We start from the raw sequence: 18,780 nt of genomic DNA, 5'->3' as shown, positions 1-18,780 counted from the left end.
TGCCTGAATGACAAGCGTCATGTCTGGAGGAAACCAGGCACCTGGCCAATACCATCCAGTGAAGCATGGTGGTGGCAGCATCATGCTGTGGGGGTGTTTTGCAGTGGCAGAAACTGGTCAGGATTGAGGGAAAGATAAATGTAGCAATGTACAGAGACATCCTAGATGAAAACCTGCCTCAGAGTGCTCTGGACTTGTTTATCTTCCAACAGGACAATGACACTAAGCACAAGGCCAAGATAAAATTAAAGGCGTGGCTACGGGCCGACTCTGTGAATGTCCTTGAGTGGCCTAGCCAGAGCCCAGACAAACTCTTGAGAGATCTGAAAATAGCTGTGCACTGATGCTCCCCATCCAACCTGATGAAACGAGAGGTTCTGCAAAGACGAATAGAAGAAACTGCCAAAAGATAGGTGTGTCAAGCTTGTAGCATCAAACTCAAAAGACTTGAGGCTGTAATTGGTGCCAAAGGAGCTTCAACAAAGTATTGAGCAAAGGCTGTGAGAACTTATGTACATGTGCTTTTTTTTTTTTTTAGAAATGTAAAGATTTTATATAAACTTCTTTTACATTGTCATTATGGGGTTTTGTTTGCTGAATTTTGAGGAAAATAATGAATTTAATCAATCTGTGAATACTTTCGGGATGCACTGTATGTATGTATGTATGTATGTATGTATGTATGTATGTATGTATGTATGTATGTATGTATGTATGTATGTATGTATGTATGTATGTATGTATGTATGTATGTATGTATGTATGTATGTATGTATGTATGTAGCAAAAAGCTCCATAAAGAATGACGGAATGCATTAAGATTTCCTGGTTTTGGCAAATGGCAAATGTCATGTTTAGATGGGCGGTCAAATGCTTTCCACTACAAACAAGAGTTCATTAAGATTCAAAAGAATAGATAAAAACCCAGTTAACCCATTAGCATAGCTGATGCTGAGCTACAAGCTACAGACGTGCTTTTTATAGCAAACTGTAGAAGCCAGAGTTTCTTCCAACTTTTAAAAAAGAGTTGTCTGTGCAGCCTGGTAAAAAAAAAATTGCCTAAATCTTACAAGAGCTCCTCATGTTCTACTCCATAAATGTAGCCTCAATGTGGCTTCGTTGTCTGATCAAATAAACCAGGCTGAAAATCATGGAGTAAAACAGGACGTGGACGCTGGTGAGATTCATGCATTTTTTATGTTTACCAGACTTTATGTAATATCAAAAAGCTACATTAACGCTCTAGAAGCACAGGCACAGGCAAGAAAACACAGCTGTGGCAGACAGACAGGCAGACAGACAGACAAACAACCTCACCGATGGACTTCTGTCGCAGCATACCGTGCTGGGGGGCGTGGCTAGACACAAACGGGCCACGGTCAAAGCCAAGGCCTGGCCCAGATGGCATTATTCCCATCCCTGATTGGTCAAAATTTGACTGGTGAAAGAAGAAGAAGACAATGAAGTTATCTGAACAGTGTGTAGGGATTACATTCATTAACACTGAAAATTTCACTTTAATTGGACCAACAGTTCCTTTATCCACCAGAGGGCGCTGTGAGAAAAAAACACTTCTTTATTTAATACAAACAGAACCACCAAATTCTGACACTTTTGTTTGCAATTCTTTCTATGTGAGAGTTTTAGATGTTTCGTACGGTGGCCGAGTAGAGAAGTGCAAAACAAATTAACAAATTAGAAAACAAAATAAATCTGAAAACAAAATAACAAAATAACTAATCGGAAAACACAAGGACAATTCAGACAAAGTGGAAAAGGCAGGTATAGTTTGTGAATGAAACACATTTACTGATCATTGGACGAGACACCTGTGATTCAACATATACAGGAAGTACAACAGTCTTTTTAAAAAAGATTTATTAAGCAATTAGCCATATACAAATAACGTGGCAATAACAAGTACAATTTACATTAAAATACACAGAACAGGTGCATGAAAATACAAATATATACACATATATTTAGGGGAAAGAGAAATAAAATAGATATATAAATACTACTAATAATAATAATAATAATAATAATAAAAAAATTTAATAAAAAAAAAGTATAAAAATAAACAGGGCTATGGATTATTCTGTAAATCCTATATTTCTAAAAAGGACAAAAGATTCATTGCATTTTTCTTTTTTATCACTTTTAGGGCTTTTGTGAAAGAAATAATCTCATTATAAAATGCAAAAAACGTTGGTTTCACTTTCAAGTATTTCGATTTTGTAAATTAAATTTTCCCATCAGAAGTATTTTATTAACAAGGAAGTCGTCTTTGTTATTGATCAAAGAGAATGTCCTTCAAAGTGAAAGTTCTTAGATGGGGAACCTTTGTGTAAAACCAGTTATGGATATCAGACTATAAAGCGTGTGCAGTAACGGTCTGCAGCAGGAGAAAGTTGGAACGTCTGTGTAAAAGTGTAGAAACGAATCTTAATGTGATGATAAACTGCAGCTTCTCCAACATCACTGCATATTAATGTCCTTCCTCAAAGTAGCTTTCAATTCATTCCAGTTTCTCCCTGATTCTGTTTCCTTCTGTTATTTTCTTATATCTAAAGTTGCACTGATCCAAATAAAAAATAGTTGAAAGTAAACTGAGAACTTTACACATGTACAAGAAACAAAGTTATGAGATTTCATACTTCCTGAATATGTTGTATGACAGGTGTCTCGTCCAATGATCAGTAAGTGTTTCATTCACACACTATACCTGCCTTTTACACTTTGTCTGAATTGTCCTTGTGTTTTTGGATTTGTTGTTTTGTTTTTGGATTTGTTAGTGTTGTCTAATTTGTTAATTTGTTTTCCGATTTTTTAATGTGTTTTGCACTTCTCAGCCACCGTAGTTTCAGGACAGAATCAGAAATAACAACTACAAAAAAAGTTAATATAGAAATAATGATTATTAGCTATGTTTTCATTATTTTAATGATTAAAAACGTAAAAAAAACTGGATTAACTCAAAGGTCTGTCAACTATATTTTATTTAACTCTTATATGTTACATTTTATTTGACTACCAAACTTAATCAAAATGGCAATTAAAAAGTATATATAAATAAAAAGTAAACACGCATAAGTTGCATAAGTGCATAGGATAGATAGATAGATAGATAGATAGATAGATAGATAGATAGATAGATAGATAGATAGATAGATAGACAGACAGACAGACAGACAGACAGACAGACAGACAGACAGACAGACAGACAGACAGACAGACAGTACTGTATCAAAGAGAATAAAGATAGTCCTAAGATATTAATTTGACTTAAAACATCATTAAATATTTACAACTAGACTGTAGTTCCATTAATTTGTGGACACCTGTAACCCTAACCCTGTCATGCTGAAGCAGGTTTGGGTCTCCTAGTTTAAGTGAAGGGAAATGTTCATGCTATAGCCTCCAAAGACGTCCTGCACAATGATGTGCCTTCAACACTGTGGTGAAGCACATATGGCTGGAAAGGTCAGGTGTCCCAATAGTTTTGGCCATAATGCATGTAGATTTGTCAACACTGAACACACAGGAACCCGTACCTCATTGTAAAAGCCTCTGCCTCTCTCGCGCTTCACTGCTTGACCTGCTGGACCTCGTGGCACCGGAGTCTCATTGGTGCTGATGGTCTGCTGGGCTGCAGCTAAAATCTCATCCAGCTTGTCTGAAAACAGAGAGGAAGCCACTCTGTAAATTCCTGGTACGTATCAGAGATGTCTCCAGCATTGAGGAAACACAGTGTTAGGAACAAAGAGATTTTTCCAAGTTAAACCTTTTTGCTTACTCAAAGCCATCTGATAGACGGTCCTTTTCTTCTCGGTAGCTTGTGAGGATTCAAACTCTGTAGAACACACACACACACACACACACACACACACACACACACACACACACACACACGATTGGATTTGGGCAATAAACAGATTTACAGTCTGACTCTATAATCCTACAAAAATATAATCGATCTTTTGAAGGTCTTCTTTCAGAAATATTAATAAAATTCATCTTTCCAGAAAAATGCACACAAGTTACATCAGTGGTTATCAAACCTTTTTCTGCCATTCCCCACTTTAGAGTGGGTGAATTTTTTTTTAAGCCCCACCTATCCTCCATCACCACGCAAAAAATCGCAAACAGCATCGAGTAAAAATAGAGAAAATAAAAGTGTAGTTGTGTTAACTGATGTTGTTTTAATTGACTTGCATTAATTACCTAATTGTTTGTTTGTGTTTGCCTTGAGTGTATGAACTTTAGGTTTAATAGAGAAAATCATAAATAAAGATAATTAAAAAAAAAACTTTTTTTAAATCCTGCCGTTCATTGCGCTCCACCCGTCATGTCTTAATTCCCCACTAGAGGGCGCGAACCACACTTTGAGAAGCAATGACGCGTCAAGCATTTTTCTGACCAATCAGCATTCCAGATAATCTGAAAGCCATTGATAAAGAGATGCGATGAAGAGAAATGTTTCTTTAACAAGTATGGAAGGAGTTTTCAGAGTCAGTGTGTTGTGACAATCAACTAACTTTTTTCTTCTATAGAATATAACACAATATATGGCCAAAAGTTTGTGGACACCCGACTATAAGATTGCTGTTTGCTTCTTTGTGAACATCTCATTCCACATTTGCTGTTATAATAAGCTCCACTCTTCTGGAAAGATGTTCCACTAGATTTTGTGGCTATTCTCTGTATGGAGATTCATTCGGCCACAAGTGTGTTATTAAAGTCCGTTACTTATGGAGGTGAGGTGAGGAGGCCTGGGGTGCAGTCAGCATTCATATTCATCTATTTCAATAGGGTTGGAGCTCTATAGAAGGAGATGTGAACCCAACCCATGTGAAGCAGATCTTCATGGAGCTGGCTTTGTGCACAGGAAGATTGTCATGCTGAAATAGGTTTGTATCTCCTAGTTCAAGTGAAAGGAGAATTTCATGCTGTATCCAAAGACCTCCTGTACAATTGTGTGTCTCCAGTTTGTATATAATAATGAGCTTGTTATCGTTGAAAAACAACGCCTTACCTGATTTTTTTTTCCACGGGGCAGAAGCTGTGGGAAGGAAACAAACAAAGAGCTTCAGTTAAAGACTTATTTATTGGAAATAAAAGACGCCCCCTCCCACACACACACACACACACACACACACACACAGAGTAAGCGGTGGTATTTCTTACCTCGGTCAACTGTATGGCATCAAGCAGGACAAGCAAAAGGAAGGAAAAGGGGTAAAAGGTCAATGTGATTAAGGGTTAGAGCTCTACGACATTGCATTAGGGGGAACGAGTGAACAAGAAGGACCAGAGGAGCCACTGAAGCCCCTGCTGGTGAAAGGTGGAATCTCGGTTTACTTTTCCTTTCACAAGGTAGTTGCATTACGATGTAAATGAATACTAATTTCAAAAAACGTCACCCAGCTCATAAATCACGGCACCAGCGCCATTCTTCCATCTGAGCGATCGCAGCTATCACACTGCATCAGTAACTGCCAGAGGTGTGAGGGGTGAAATGAGGTGATCGAACCTGAGCTGCATTAATTCAGCGCATTAGAATAAAGCATATGGGAAATTGTGGCACATCGCCGGCATGCTTTTAACACCTACAGCTTTGACCCGCTGAGACAAAAGGAAAGGTGACATAGGGGAAAAAAGAATCCTATCTTTCCGCTTTTATTGTGTAACGTTCGAGCCGTGCCTTCAGATTCTAGGCCATGTCTCCATTGTGAAAATGGCGAGGTCTGGCCGTGGGTTTGGTCCGAATGCAGTAATACAGCATTTTTTTTTTATAAAATAAAAACTGGATGTGGCCAGGAACGCCTGTGGCAAAAAAAACACGTCTGCTGATTACCTGCAGTTTTGGGATCAGGAAGCTGAGCGGACACACTGGGACACAAGCCCACACTGAGCACGCTCAGAATTAAAATCAGGACAGTCCACACTGAGCATGCTCAGAATCAGGACAGTCCACACTAAGCATGCTCAGAACCAGAATCAGTACAACCCACATCGAGCATGCCCAGAATCAGGTCAGGTCATGCTGAGCATGCTCAGAATCAGGACAACCCACAGTAAGAGTGCTCAGAAACAGAATCAGGTCAGCCAACATTGAGCATGCTCAGAACGAGAAATAGGATGGGTCCACCTGTTCGATCCATACTAAACATATTCAGAACCCTTTCACGCTGCTCAGACCTGCTCAAAATAAATCCAATCTGCTCAACCAGAACTAGAACCAGTCCAGCATCTGAACCTGACAAACCTGCACTGAGCTGAAGAAACAATTCACCACATGCTGGATCTGAGGCTGACTGAGTTTTGCAGTCTGCGCTGAATATAAGAAGAACCAGGACCAGTCTAGTCTGTATTGAGTATATTTCAAAGCTGACAAACATGCGCTGAGCATGCTCGGAACCAGAACAAGTCCAGCCTCCCATTAGTATCTCCAGAACCAGTCTGGATTGCATTCAGTATGTTTAGAACCTCTCAAATCAGCACTACGCACACTCAGAACCAGAACCACTGCATTTGGTACTAAGCATGTTCAGAACCATTCCAGCATCTATATGTGTGCCTTTAGAACAACTTCAATCCAGTGACTATGCTCAGAACCATTCCAGCATTCTAGCATCTATATTTGTGTCTTCAGAACCAGAGCCTCTTCAATCCACACTGAGCATGCTCAGAACCAGTCCAGCATCCATGTGCATTTCAGAACATGTCCAGCCTACGTTCAGTATCTACAGGACCAGTCTTGACTGCATCCAGTACGTTTGGAACCTGTCAAATCAGCACTCAGCACGTTCAGAACCAGAACCGCTCCAAACCACACTGAGCATGCTCAGAACCCGTTCCAGGTTGCCCTGTACATTCTCTGATCCAGCCAACACAAAGTCTACTTTTCCACCAACACCCACCCCCTGTGGTGTAACTACGGCAACAAAGACACAAACTCCAGCCACTCGGGAATGTGGGAACCCTGCGGCTGCAGGACTGAGTCAAGTTTTATTCTTCCGAGGATCAGAAAGAGAAAGAGGGGTGAAGGTGGGCGGGGTTATTTTGGGTGAGGATGGCGGGGGGTGTTACCTGTACTGTGGGTGCTGACAGTGACAGTGGGAGATTTCTGAAAGAACAGTGAGACCAATTGAGACGTGACACTTTTATTTCTTTCACCCCCCATCCCTCCGTCCTTTCGTCTCCCTCTCACACGTCTCGCCACAATATATATATTTTTCTTTTAGTCATTTCTTTCTCCTGAAGCCGTGGCTGGATTTCTGCTTCTCATCCGCCTCTTTCCTCGTCTCTCTCTTTTACCCTTTCTCTGTCTCTCTATCTCTATCGCTCTCTCTGATTCCCTCTCACAAGCTGTCTTCTTCAAACTCATCCCTACTCCCATATGCACTTGCTCTCGCTCGACTGTCTCTACATCTTTTTATCTCTGATCTTTTCTCTCTTTATCTTCCTTTTTCATCCTGGTCCTTACCCATCTCCTCCAGCTCCGAAGTCATGGATTTGGAGCGCAGTGCGATTGCCGGAGTGCTCAGCCTTTTACTCTGCTGTGGAACTGAGGAAAAGAACGAAACAAAAAATACTGGTGAGATCATCATCAGCAGCAGCAGCAGCAGCAGCATCATCATCAGCATCATTAAACCTTCTGAATCTTAAGGTCAAATGTTGAAGTAGATTATTGGAAGACACAGATATTTCTACATGTAGACGACAGCTGTTGTGAATCACTGACAGCAGTGCATCTGGCTCGACCGTCAACTCCTCAAACACGGTCTGCCTTCTGTTTTTTCTCTCAAATCTCTACAGGCTGGTCGCTAGTAGGCCTGGAACTCCTAATAACACCAAGTAACTCCTAGTACCATCTTAAATTCTTTGCTTAACAACTCGGCTCTATATTTATTTCTCACCACATAATAAATAGGTTCTGATCGATACACGGATAAAACAGCTTATTTTCAAAAACTCTGGGGTAGAGGTTCAGCCTGGGAATTTAGGCCATGAGCTGGAAATACACACTGAACACTGATACACTGAATATTTTTGCACCCAATTGTTTTTGGAAGGTTGGAGGAAACCGGAGAACCCTGAGGAATTTCTGTAAAGCTCTGACCCTGGAGCCATAAGGCATCCTTTAGGTAGCTCATTGTTCATAGCTTCATACTTAGATGTATGTTGGAACCATATTTATATGGATATTTCGAGATGTCCTAGAGATTATTTGAAAGAAAAGATTAGGCTCTACATTATTATTCACAAGTGAGCAGATTAACTCGATTAATTCCAGCGAGTAAATGATACATTTCAATTACAGGTGGTCCCTGAGTTACGATGGATCGACTTACATTTTTTCGATCTTACGATGACGATAGTGATATGAAAAAATGTTACAAATATAAAAAGATTTTGTGAGCCGGTTTGTGAGATTCCTTACTATTAACAGAGTTTAGTTTTCTTGGTGTTAAATCATTCTTTTTTTTTTTTTTTTTTAAGCCCAGTTGTAGCTATCGACTCCCTCCTTTTTAATCGGCGTAACCATGTCTCAATTTACAATGATTTTAAGTTACGATGGCGTCAATGGAACGCATTTCCATCGTAAGTCAGGTACTACCTGTAAATACCTACGCTATATTTAAAAAAACGATACGGACAAAAGATTGTGGACACCTGAGCCTAAGATTCGTAAGTGTTTTAGTCCTTCATTTGAATTTCAATTTCATGGTACCGCACCATAGAGGCGTTCGATTGTGTGAAGTTTGTGGGGTCAGTTTGGGGAAGAACTACGTATGGGTGGAAAAGTCAGGTGTCCCAATACTTTTTCCCATATAGTGTATTTGAATGGTATCTACTACATGCCACCTATAAACATTATAGCATATATCATCAACAGCATTCTTACTTTTCTTTCGAGAGCCCTCCTCCATGTCAGGATTGCGGGTCACCATTACCACCTTGACCATCAGGCTGTTTCCACCTTGTCGGATCATGTTGACCACCTGCCTGTGGCCGACTTTCACCACATTCTGACCATTTACCTGAGCCGAGACGGCATACGAGCGACAGTTACTACATGCTAGAGTGTAATGAAGTAATAGAACGAATCTGTGATGTGACCATGCACGCACCTCGATCAGGAAGTCACCCATCCGTAGACCGGCCCTCCAGGCCACGCCTCCCTCGTCAACAGACTCAAGGTACTGCAGTGCTGGAAAGGCTGGAGTGGGGGTAAACTCTTCGATGGGTGTCTGTGCTACAAAAACACACACCCACACAGTTCCAAATATGAAATCAATTCTAGATATCACGTACTGGAGTGACATAGTGTCTGCTGTACAAGTCGCAGAAGCAGTGACGGGTAGGTCATGGGGAGGAGAAACGATGATGTCACCTAACCTGAGCTTTGAATACAACAGCGGATTAATAGAGCACTTGGCAAAGCATCAATATGAGTGTGAGAGAAAGAGAGAAAGAAAGAGAGAGAGAGAGAGAGAGAGAGAGAGAGAGAGAGAGAGAGAGAGAGAGAGAGAGAGTTAAGAGAGAGGGAGGGAAGAGTAGACAGTGAGGATGAGACTTCTTACCCTTGGCCCCTCTCAGCACAAAGCCAAAACCCTCGCTGTCTTTCTTCTGCAGGAGCACTGTTTTCTCCTTGATTATGTAGTCACTAAGAGAAACAGAAAGATAGAGAAAAAGGAAGGTTTAGTGGGGAAGAAACATTGAGCGGAGTTGGCAGTGAGAGCGACAGTGCCAGGTCCAGAATACAGAGAGGGCAGAAAAATGCAGGGAGAGAGGGAGGAGCAAAAAGGAGAAAGAGGAAAAAAAAACAGCATGGAAAGCGTTAAAAAAAAGACACAAAAGACACAAAGAGTCCTACAGCACCTGGTTCACACCTAGGGAAAGGGAAGGCAGACGATAGAGGGAAAAGTGCAGGGTAGGAACATTTGCTTAATCCTCTCCTGTTCAGTCATTCATCTGTAACAATGAATCACTGTAACAACTGTAACACAGCAACTACAGTAACACTGCAACTATTGCAGCACTGCATTACTGTAACAATATATCTACTAAAGCACATGTAACACTGCAACTACAGGAATACTGCATCACTGGAACACCTGCAATACAACTACTGTAACATTGCATCTACTGTAACACCAGTAACACAACTACTGTAACACTGCAACTCCTGGAACACTGCATCTACTACAGCACCTGTAACACTGCAACAACTGGAACACTGCATCACTGTAACACCTGCAACACTGCATCTACTATAACAACAGTAACACAACTACTGTAACACTGCAACTACTGCAGCAGCTGTAACACTGCAACTACTTTAACACTGCAAACACTGTAACCCACCGACTAATGTAACACTGCAAACACTGCTGTACAGTAACTACTGTCACAAAGCATCTACTGAAGCACCTGTAACCTGGCAACTACTTTAACACTGTAAACACTGTAAAAACAAACTACTGTAACTCCGCATCTACCGCAACTACTGTAACACTGCAAACACTGTAGTACAGTAACTACTGTACACTGCATCTACTGAAGCACCTGCAAAACAGCTACTGTAACATTTCATCTACTATTACACAACTACTGTAACACTACAAATGCTGTAACACAGCAACGACTCCAGCACTACAACCACTGTAACACTGTAACACTGTGCTTGTTAATATCATGAACAGCAGCTACGCTAATTTCTCTCCACTGCTTTTCTTTCTCTACCATCCCGAGCCATCCTGAGGTTGTGCAGCTCCAGTCACGTTCCACCTCATGAAGATTATAGACCTTTAAAGAAGTAGTTGCCTGCAAACATCCTGAACCATCTAGAGATGTACCAGCACCATTTGGATCCCACCTCATGTGGAGTTTGGACATTGGACCTCCTTGAGTGTTTAAAGGCTCTGGCATGGAGAAGCTGGTGTTGGATCTGTGATGATCTCAAATGTTGAGCTATTTTATGAGTTGCTCAGTAGCTCCTGGTTCCATAACCTCAACTGACTGTAAAAAGCTGTAGAAAGAACATCACTCATAAACACACACTCCAGTGCTCATGTTAGTTCTCACTCTCCAGTGTTCTGTAGTGTTTAAAGACTATAATCACACTCTTGATGTCACCCAAATGAGGATGAGGTTCCCCCTTTTGAGTCTGGTTCCTCTCAAGGTTTCTTTCTAATAACATCTAATGGAGTTTTTCCTTCACCACAGTCGCCCCAAGCTGCTAATCAGGGATAAACACACATTGTTCACCTTCATTCTTAAAGCTGCTTTGATGTCTATTGTAAAAAATGCAACAGTAATAAACTTGACTTGACTTGACTCTACCCAATGTAATTCAGCAACTACCATAAAACAGCAACTACTGTAACACTACAACCACATAACACTATAAGTACCATAACATCATATCCACCATAACCCATCAACTACTGTAACACTACAACCACTGTAACCTGCAAACACTGTACACTCTTTATTTAACCACAAGAATGAAACCACAGGAAGTGTGTAAAGCTGGTAGTATGGTATCTGGTAACTAATCTATAATCTATCTCTGACTTGTACTTGTTCTTGCATTTGACAACCTTTGTATTGGATTTGTAACAAGGATTAATAAACATCTTTTTTCCTTTTTATCATCTCTACCAGGAATAGTTTGTTTCCCGTTTATGAATCTGACACGTTCCAGCGTAAAAAGTAAAGTCTCACAAACTTTTACAAAGGCGCAAAAGTAAAATCGTAACCTCACAATTTAGATGAAAGGAAAGGTGAAGGAGGCTTATGGCCCTCCCTCCCCCACATCCACTCAGCAACATAGCATCTCAGTGCTTGGTGAGGAAAAGCCTTCACTTTTCTGCAGCTCTAATATGTGATGTTTATATGTGCAGCAGGCACAGAAAGGAAGATGTTGGCGGTTGCCTAAGCAACGGCCAGAACTGGAAATAAGAAATAGCCAAGCTAAAATGTAGACATGCACTGCAAAGGGAGATCCAGCATGTGAGCCTGGCACTGAAAGCGCTCGGAATTAGTCATCTAGAAGCCAACACTTCTACCAGAGGGACGAGTAAAAGACAAAAGCCGTCATGGACGTTCGTGAAAGACGAGCGATTGGAAAACGCACTCGGACAGTCGAACCCTCAGCAAAGTTGAAGAGCATGTGAGCAGAAGCAGATGTTCAGCTCACACATCCAGTATTGGGTTTATATTTAGACGTGGGTGTGTTTGATGACAGTAGCAAAAAATAAATAAATGAGCGTGGGTCTTGTGTAATGAGACACGAGGCATGGAATCGAAATTCACGCCGCTTCTGTAGAACGTACATCATGCTGATATGTTTCATATGTGGTTGTTTCCTATGTGGTTGATATGTTTCATATGTGGTTGTTCCCCAAACCCCAAAATGTTGGAGACACACAACTGTCTTTGGATGTGAATGTAATATTCTCTTTACGAACTACAAGACCCAAACCTGTTCCACCTACTTTCCATGGGTTGAAGTGGAAGATCTCCTCCTACTGAAGAACTCCAACCCTACTGGGTTGACCCCAGGCCTCCTCACCTCACTACAATCTCCACAAAAAAATCTTTCCAGAAGAATGGAGCTTATTATAACAGCAAATGGAGAATAAATGTAGAATGAGATGTTCATTCAAAGCAATCTTATGCTCCAAAAATGTTTGTCCATATAATGTATATCTGATTCCCGTGTACGTGTTCCTGCACAAAACAAGGAAGAGCGCTTATTTTTATAAAGTAGCAACTCCATCGTAGCTTTCACAATTATTATAAGAAGGTATTTTTTAAACACGTTTTATGCAGCATTTAGGGAAGGAGTCTCAAGTACCAGGACTTTCATAACATCTACAGGTGTTTCCTGTGGTGTTTCTGACTTTCTCGGGACAGAAGAGTTGTTGCTTCTTTGCAGGTTCTTGGTAAGCTGTTGCTATAGAAACAATAATAGATGACCATCTGAGCTGCTCTTCCAGGAGATGAATGTACACCTTCCGTCTTTCACTTATTACGAGACGAGGGCTAATAAAGCTTTATGAATAACGAAAGTGTGTGTGTGTGTGTGTGTGTGTGTGTGTGTGTTTCAGTAATCAGGTGCTGCTGAGCCACTGTTTCTACTGTACCATGCTGTACCCACATGCTGCTAATCCCACTGTACACTCGGTTTTAACCAACTCCATCTGTTCCTCACTCACTCACTCACTCACTCTCTCTCTCTCTCTCTCTCTCTCTCTCTCTCTCTCTCTCTCTCTCTCACTTATCTCTTTATCTTCCTCTCTTTCTCCTTCCCTCTCTCTCAGTGCATATTCTGTCTCCATAAACACTCTCTCATACACTCTCATACACACTTACATACACTCTCGCATACACTCACATACACTAACATACAACCCGCATACACTCACATACACACTCACATACACTAACTTACAACTCACATACACTCTCATACACACTCACATACACTCTCACATACAACTCACATACACTCTCATACACACTCACATACACTCTCACATACAACTCACATACACTCTCATACACACTCACATACACTCTCACATACAACTCACATACACTCTCATACACACTCACATACACTCTCACATACAACTCGCATACACTCTCATACACACTCACATACACTCTCACATACAACTCGCATACACTCTCATACACACTCACATACACTCTCACATACAACCCGCATACACTCACATACACACTCACATACACTAACATACAACTCGCATACACTCACATACACACTCACATACACTCTCACATACAACTCGCATACACTCTCATACACTCTCACATACAACTCGCATACACTCTCATACACACTCACATACACTCTCACATACAACTCGCATACACTCACATACAACTCGCATACACTCACATACACACTCACATACACACTCACATACACTCTCACATACAACTCGCATACACTCACATACACACTCACATACACACTCACATACACTCTCACATACAACTCGCATACACTCACATACACACTCTAATACACACTCACATACACTCTCACATACAACTCGCATACACTTAAATACACACTCTCATACACACTCACATACACTCTCACATACAACTCGCATACACTCTCATACAGACTCACATACACACTCACATACACTCTCACATACAACTCGCATACACTCTCATACACACTCTAATACACACTCACATACACTCTCACATACAACTCGCATACACTCAAATACACACTCTCATACACACTCACATACACTCTCACATACAACTTGCATACACTCACATACACACTCTCATACACACTCACATACACTCTCACATACAACTCGCATACACTCTCATACACACTCTAATACACACTCACATACACTCTCACATACAACTCGCATACACTCAAATACACACTCTCATACACACTCACATACACTCTCACATACAACTCGCATACACTCTCATACAGACTCACATACACACTCACATACACTCTCGCATACACTCTCATACACACTCTAATACACACTCACATACACTCTCACATACAACTCGCATACACTCAAATACACACTCTCATACACACTCACATACACTCTCACATACAACTTGCATACACTCACATACACACTCACATACACTCTCACATACAACTCGCATACACTCACATACACACTCTAATACACACTCACATACACTCTCACATACAACTCGCATACACTTAAATACACACTCTCATACACACTCACATACACTCTCACATACAACTCGCATACACTCTCATACAGACTCACATACACACTCACATACACTCTCACATACAACTCGCATACACTCTCATACACACTCTAATACACACTCACATACACTCTCACATACAACTCGCATACACTCAAATACACACTCTCATACACACTCACATACACTCTCACATACAACTTGCATACACTCACATACACACTCTCATACACACTCACATACACTCTCACATACAACTCACATACACTCTCATACACACTCTAATACACACTCACATACACTCTCACATACAACTCGCATACACTCAAATACACACTCTCATACACACTCACATACACTCTCACATACAACTCGCATACACTCTCATACAGACTCACATACACACTCACATACACTCTCGCATACACTCTCATACACACTCTAATACACACTCACATACACTCTCACATACAACTCGCATACACTCAAATACACACTCTCATACACACTCACATACACTCTCACATACAACTTGCATACACTCACATACACACTCTCATACACACTCACATACACTCTCACATACAACTCGCATACACTCTCATACACACTCTAATACACACTCACATACACTCTCACATACAACTCGCATACACTCAAATACACACTCTCATACACACTCACATACACTCTCACATACAACTCGCATACACTCACATACACACTCTCATACACACTCACATACACTCTCACATACAACTCGCATACACTCACATACACACTCTTATACACACTCACATACACTCTCACATACAACTCGCATACACTCACATACACACACACATATACTCTCACATACAACTCGCATACACTCACATACACACTCACATACACTCTCTCATACACACTCACATACACTCTCACATACACACTCTCATACACTCTCTCATACACACTCACATATACACTCACATACAACTCGCATACACTCACATACACACTCTTATACACACTCACATACACTCTCATACATGTTTAAACACTCCCATTCACACTCGTATACACTCACATGCACCCTCATACACTCTCGCCTACACTCTTATACACTCATACACACTCGCAAACACCCTCGCATACACTCTCACATACACTTTCTCATACACTCTCACATACACTCTTATACACACTTACATACACTCTTACATACACTCTCATACACTCTCACATACACTCTAATACACACTTACATACACTCTCACGTACACTTTCTCATACACAATCACATACACTCATATACTCTCACATACACTCTCATACACTCTCACATACACCCTTATACACACTTACATACACTCTCACGTACACTTTCTCATACACAATCACATACACTTGTATACACACTCACATACACTCTTATACACTCTCACATACACTCTTATACACACTTACATACACTTCCTCATACACACTCACATATACTCATACACTCTTGCAAACACTCACATACACTCTCACATACTCTCGCATACACTTTCTCATACACTTATACACACTCACATACACACTCACACACTCTCTCATACACACTCACATACACTCTCACATACAACTCGCATACACTCACATACACACTCACATACACTCTCTCATACACACTCACATACACTCTCACATACAACTCGCATACACTCACATACACACTCACATACACTCTCTCATACACACTCACATACACTCTCACATACAACTCGCATACACTCATACACACTCTCATACACACTCACATACACTCTCACACAACTCGCATACACTCACATACACACTCTCATACACACTCACATACAACTCGCATACACTCACATACACACTCTCATACACACACATACACTCTCACATACAACTCGCATACACTCACATACACACTCTTATACACACTCTCTCATACACACTCTTATACACACTCTCTCATACACACTTACATACTGTACACTCTCACATACAACTCGCATACACTCTTATACACACTAACATACACTTTTGCATACAACTCGCATACACTCACATACACACTCTCATACACTATCACATACAACTCGCATACACTCACATTCACACTCTCATACACACTCTCACATACAACTCGCATACACTCACATACACACTCTCATACACTCTCACATACACACGTACATACACTTACATACACACTATCATACACTCTGTTACACTTTTATACACTCACATACCCTCTCTCATACACACTCTCATACACTTTTGCTCACACTCTTCCATACACTCATACACACTCTCATACACTCTCGCATACTCACATACACATGTTCATATACACTTTCACATACTCTTACACACACACACACACACTTTCACACACTCTCACATACACACTTCACATACTCACTAACATATACTCTCACATACATCCTCTCACACACATTTTAACATACACATTTACACACACTTGCATGCCCTCTCGCATACACACACACTCAAAAGTTAAAGAAGCATTATGATTGGTTAGTAACGCAGTAGTTATAACAAGCCAATAATAAAGCATTAGTTATGATGATTAATCCTGAATCGTGATGGCTGTTTAGTGAAGCATTAATGAAGCATTAGTTATGATTGTTAGTTAAGCATTAGTTATAGTTGAAGTGTTAGTTGTGATGATTGGTTAGTAAATAATGTTATATTAGTTATAATGAGCAGTTAATGAAGCACTGATTATTAAGATTACTTAATGAGGTGTTAGTAATGGTGGTTAGTGAAGTTTTATAATGAGTGTTTTTTTTAAGCATTATGATGATTTCTTAGTGAAGCATAATGGTTTGTGGTTAGTAAAGTGATAAGTATGATGATTGGTTAATAAAGCATGTTATTGTGTTCATACTCTGCACAGACTCCCACCACGTATTATTTATTCTCAACCACAAACTGTATGAAGATGGAAAGAGAAATGGCATAGGGGTGATCCTGAAGGAGGAGTTTAGTAAGAGTGTAGTGGAGCTGAAGAGATTTTCTGATGAAGCTGGAAGTTAAAGGGGTGATAATAAATGTCATCAGTGCTTATGTTTCACAAGTGAGTTGTGAGATGGAGAAGAAGGAAACATTCTGGAGTGAGTTAGATGAAGTGGTGGAGAATGAAGCTAGGAATGAAAGATTAGTGATTGGTACAGATTTCAATGGGCATGTAGTTGAAGGGAACAGAGGTGATGAGAAGGTGAAACAGAACTGTAATTGGCATAGTGATGAGAAAAGTAGGCAGAAGAACATGGAGATGCAGCAGCAGGTGAAGAGGGATGTGGTGAAAGCCAAGGAAAAGGCATATGAGGAGCTGTAGGAGAAGTTGGACAGTAAGGAAGGAGAAAAGGATTTGTAGCGATTGACCAGGCAGAGGGACCGAGCTGGGAAGAATGTGCTGCAAGTTAGAATAATAAAGGATGGAGATGGAAATGTGTTGACTAGTGAGGAGAGTGTGTTGAGAAGATGGAGGGAGCAGGTGATGAATAAGGAAAATGAGAGAGAGAAGGTTGGATGGTGTGGAGTTGGTGAAGCAGGAAGTGGATAGGATTAGTAAGAAGGAAGTGAAAGCGATTAAGAGGATGAAGAATGGAAAGTCGGTTGGACCTGATGACATACCAGTAGAAGCATGGAGATGTTTAGGAGAGATGCAGTGGAGTTTTTAACCAGATTGTTTACCAAGGTGAGAAGATGCCTAAAGAATGGAGAAGGAGTGTGCTGGTACTGATCTTTAATAATAAAGGAGATGTGCGGACCTGCAGTAACTACAGGGGAATTAAGTTGATCAGTTACACCATAAAGTTATGGGAAAGAGTAGTGGAAGCCAGGCTGAGGTTGATGGAGAAATATAGAGAAGGTCAGAAGGAGCTGCATTGTGTGTTTGTGGATTTAGAGAAAGCGTACGACAGGGTGGAGAGAGGAGATGTGGTATTGTATGAGGAAGTCTGAGAAAGT

General features: G+C 40.7%; 1 protein-coding gene across 7 annotated transcripts in view; it reads right to left on the bottom strand.

Annotated features, from left to right (window-relative positions):
* The window catches only part of shank1 (SH3 and multiple ankyrin repeat domains 1), a 60,557-nt gene that overhangs the window by 9,895 nt on the left and 31,882 nt on the right, over window positions 1–18,780 (bottom strand). For 5 of the 7 annotated variants that reach the window (XR_014537616.1, XR_014537617.1, XM_083566813.1 and 2 more), the window contains 8 exons: window positions 9,591–9,673; window positions 9,138–9,262; window positions 8,912–9,047; window positions 7,490–7,570; window positions 5,036–5,062; window positions 3,797–3,853; window positions 3,555–3,676; window positions 1,318–1,438 (listed from right to left, as the gene is read on the bottom strand). Coding sequence is in view for 5 of the 7 variants with exons in the window: in XM_083566813.1 (XP_083422939.1) it covers window positions 1,318–1,438; window positions 3,555–3,676; window positions 3,797–3,853; window positions 5,036–5,062; window positions 7,490–7,570; window positions 8,912–9,047; window positions 9,138–9,262; window positions 9,591–9,673 (752 nt within the window). In the remaining 2 variants the exon portion in view is untranslated. The remainder of the gene's footprint in view (window positions 1–1,317; window positions 1,439–3,554; window positions 3,677–3,796; window positions 3,854–5,035; window positions 5,063–7,489; window positions 7,571–8,911; window positions 9,048–9,137; window positions 9,263–9,590; window positions 9,674–18,780) is intronic. The other 2 variants (XM_083566814.1, XM_083566816.1) reach the window with 1 other exon arrangement.

The sequence above is a fragment of the Silurus aristotelis genome (assembly GCF_946808225.1).
Source record: "Silurus aristotelis genome assembly, chromosome: 17".
NCBI lineage: Eukaryota > Metazoa > Chordata > Actinopteri > Siluriformes > Siluridae > Silurus > Silurus aristotelis.
This window is presented reverse-complemented; position numbering and strand designations above follow the sequence as displayed.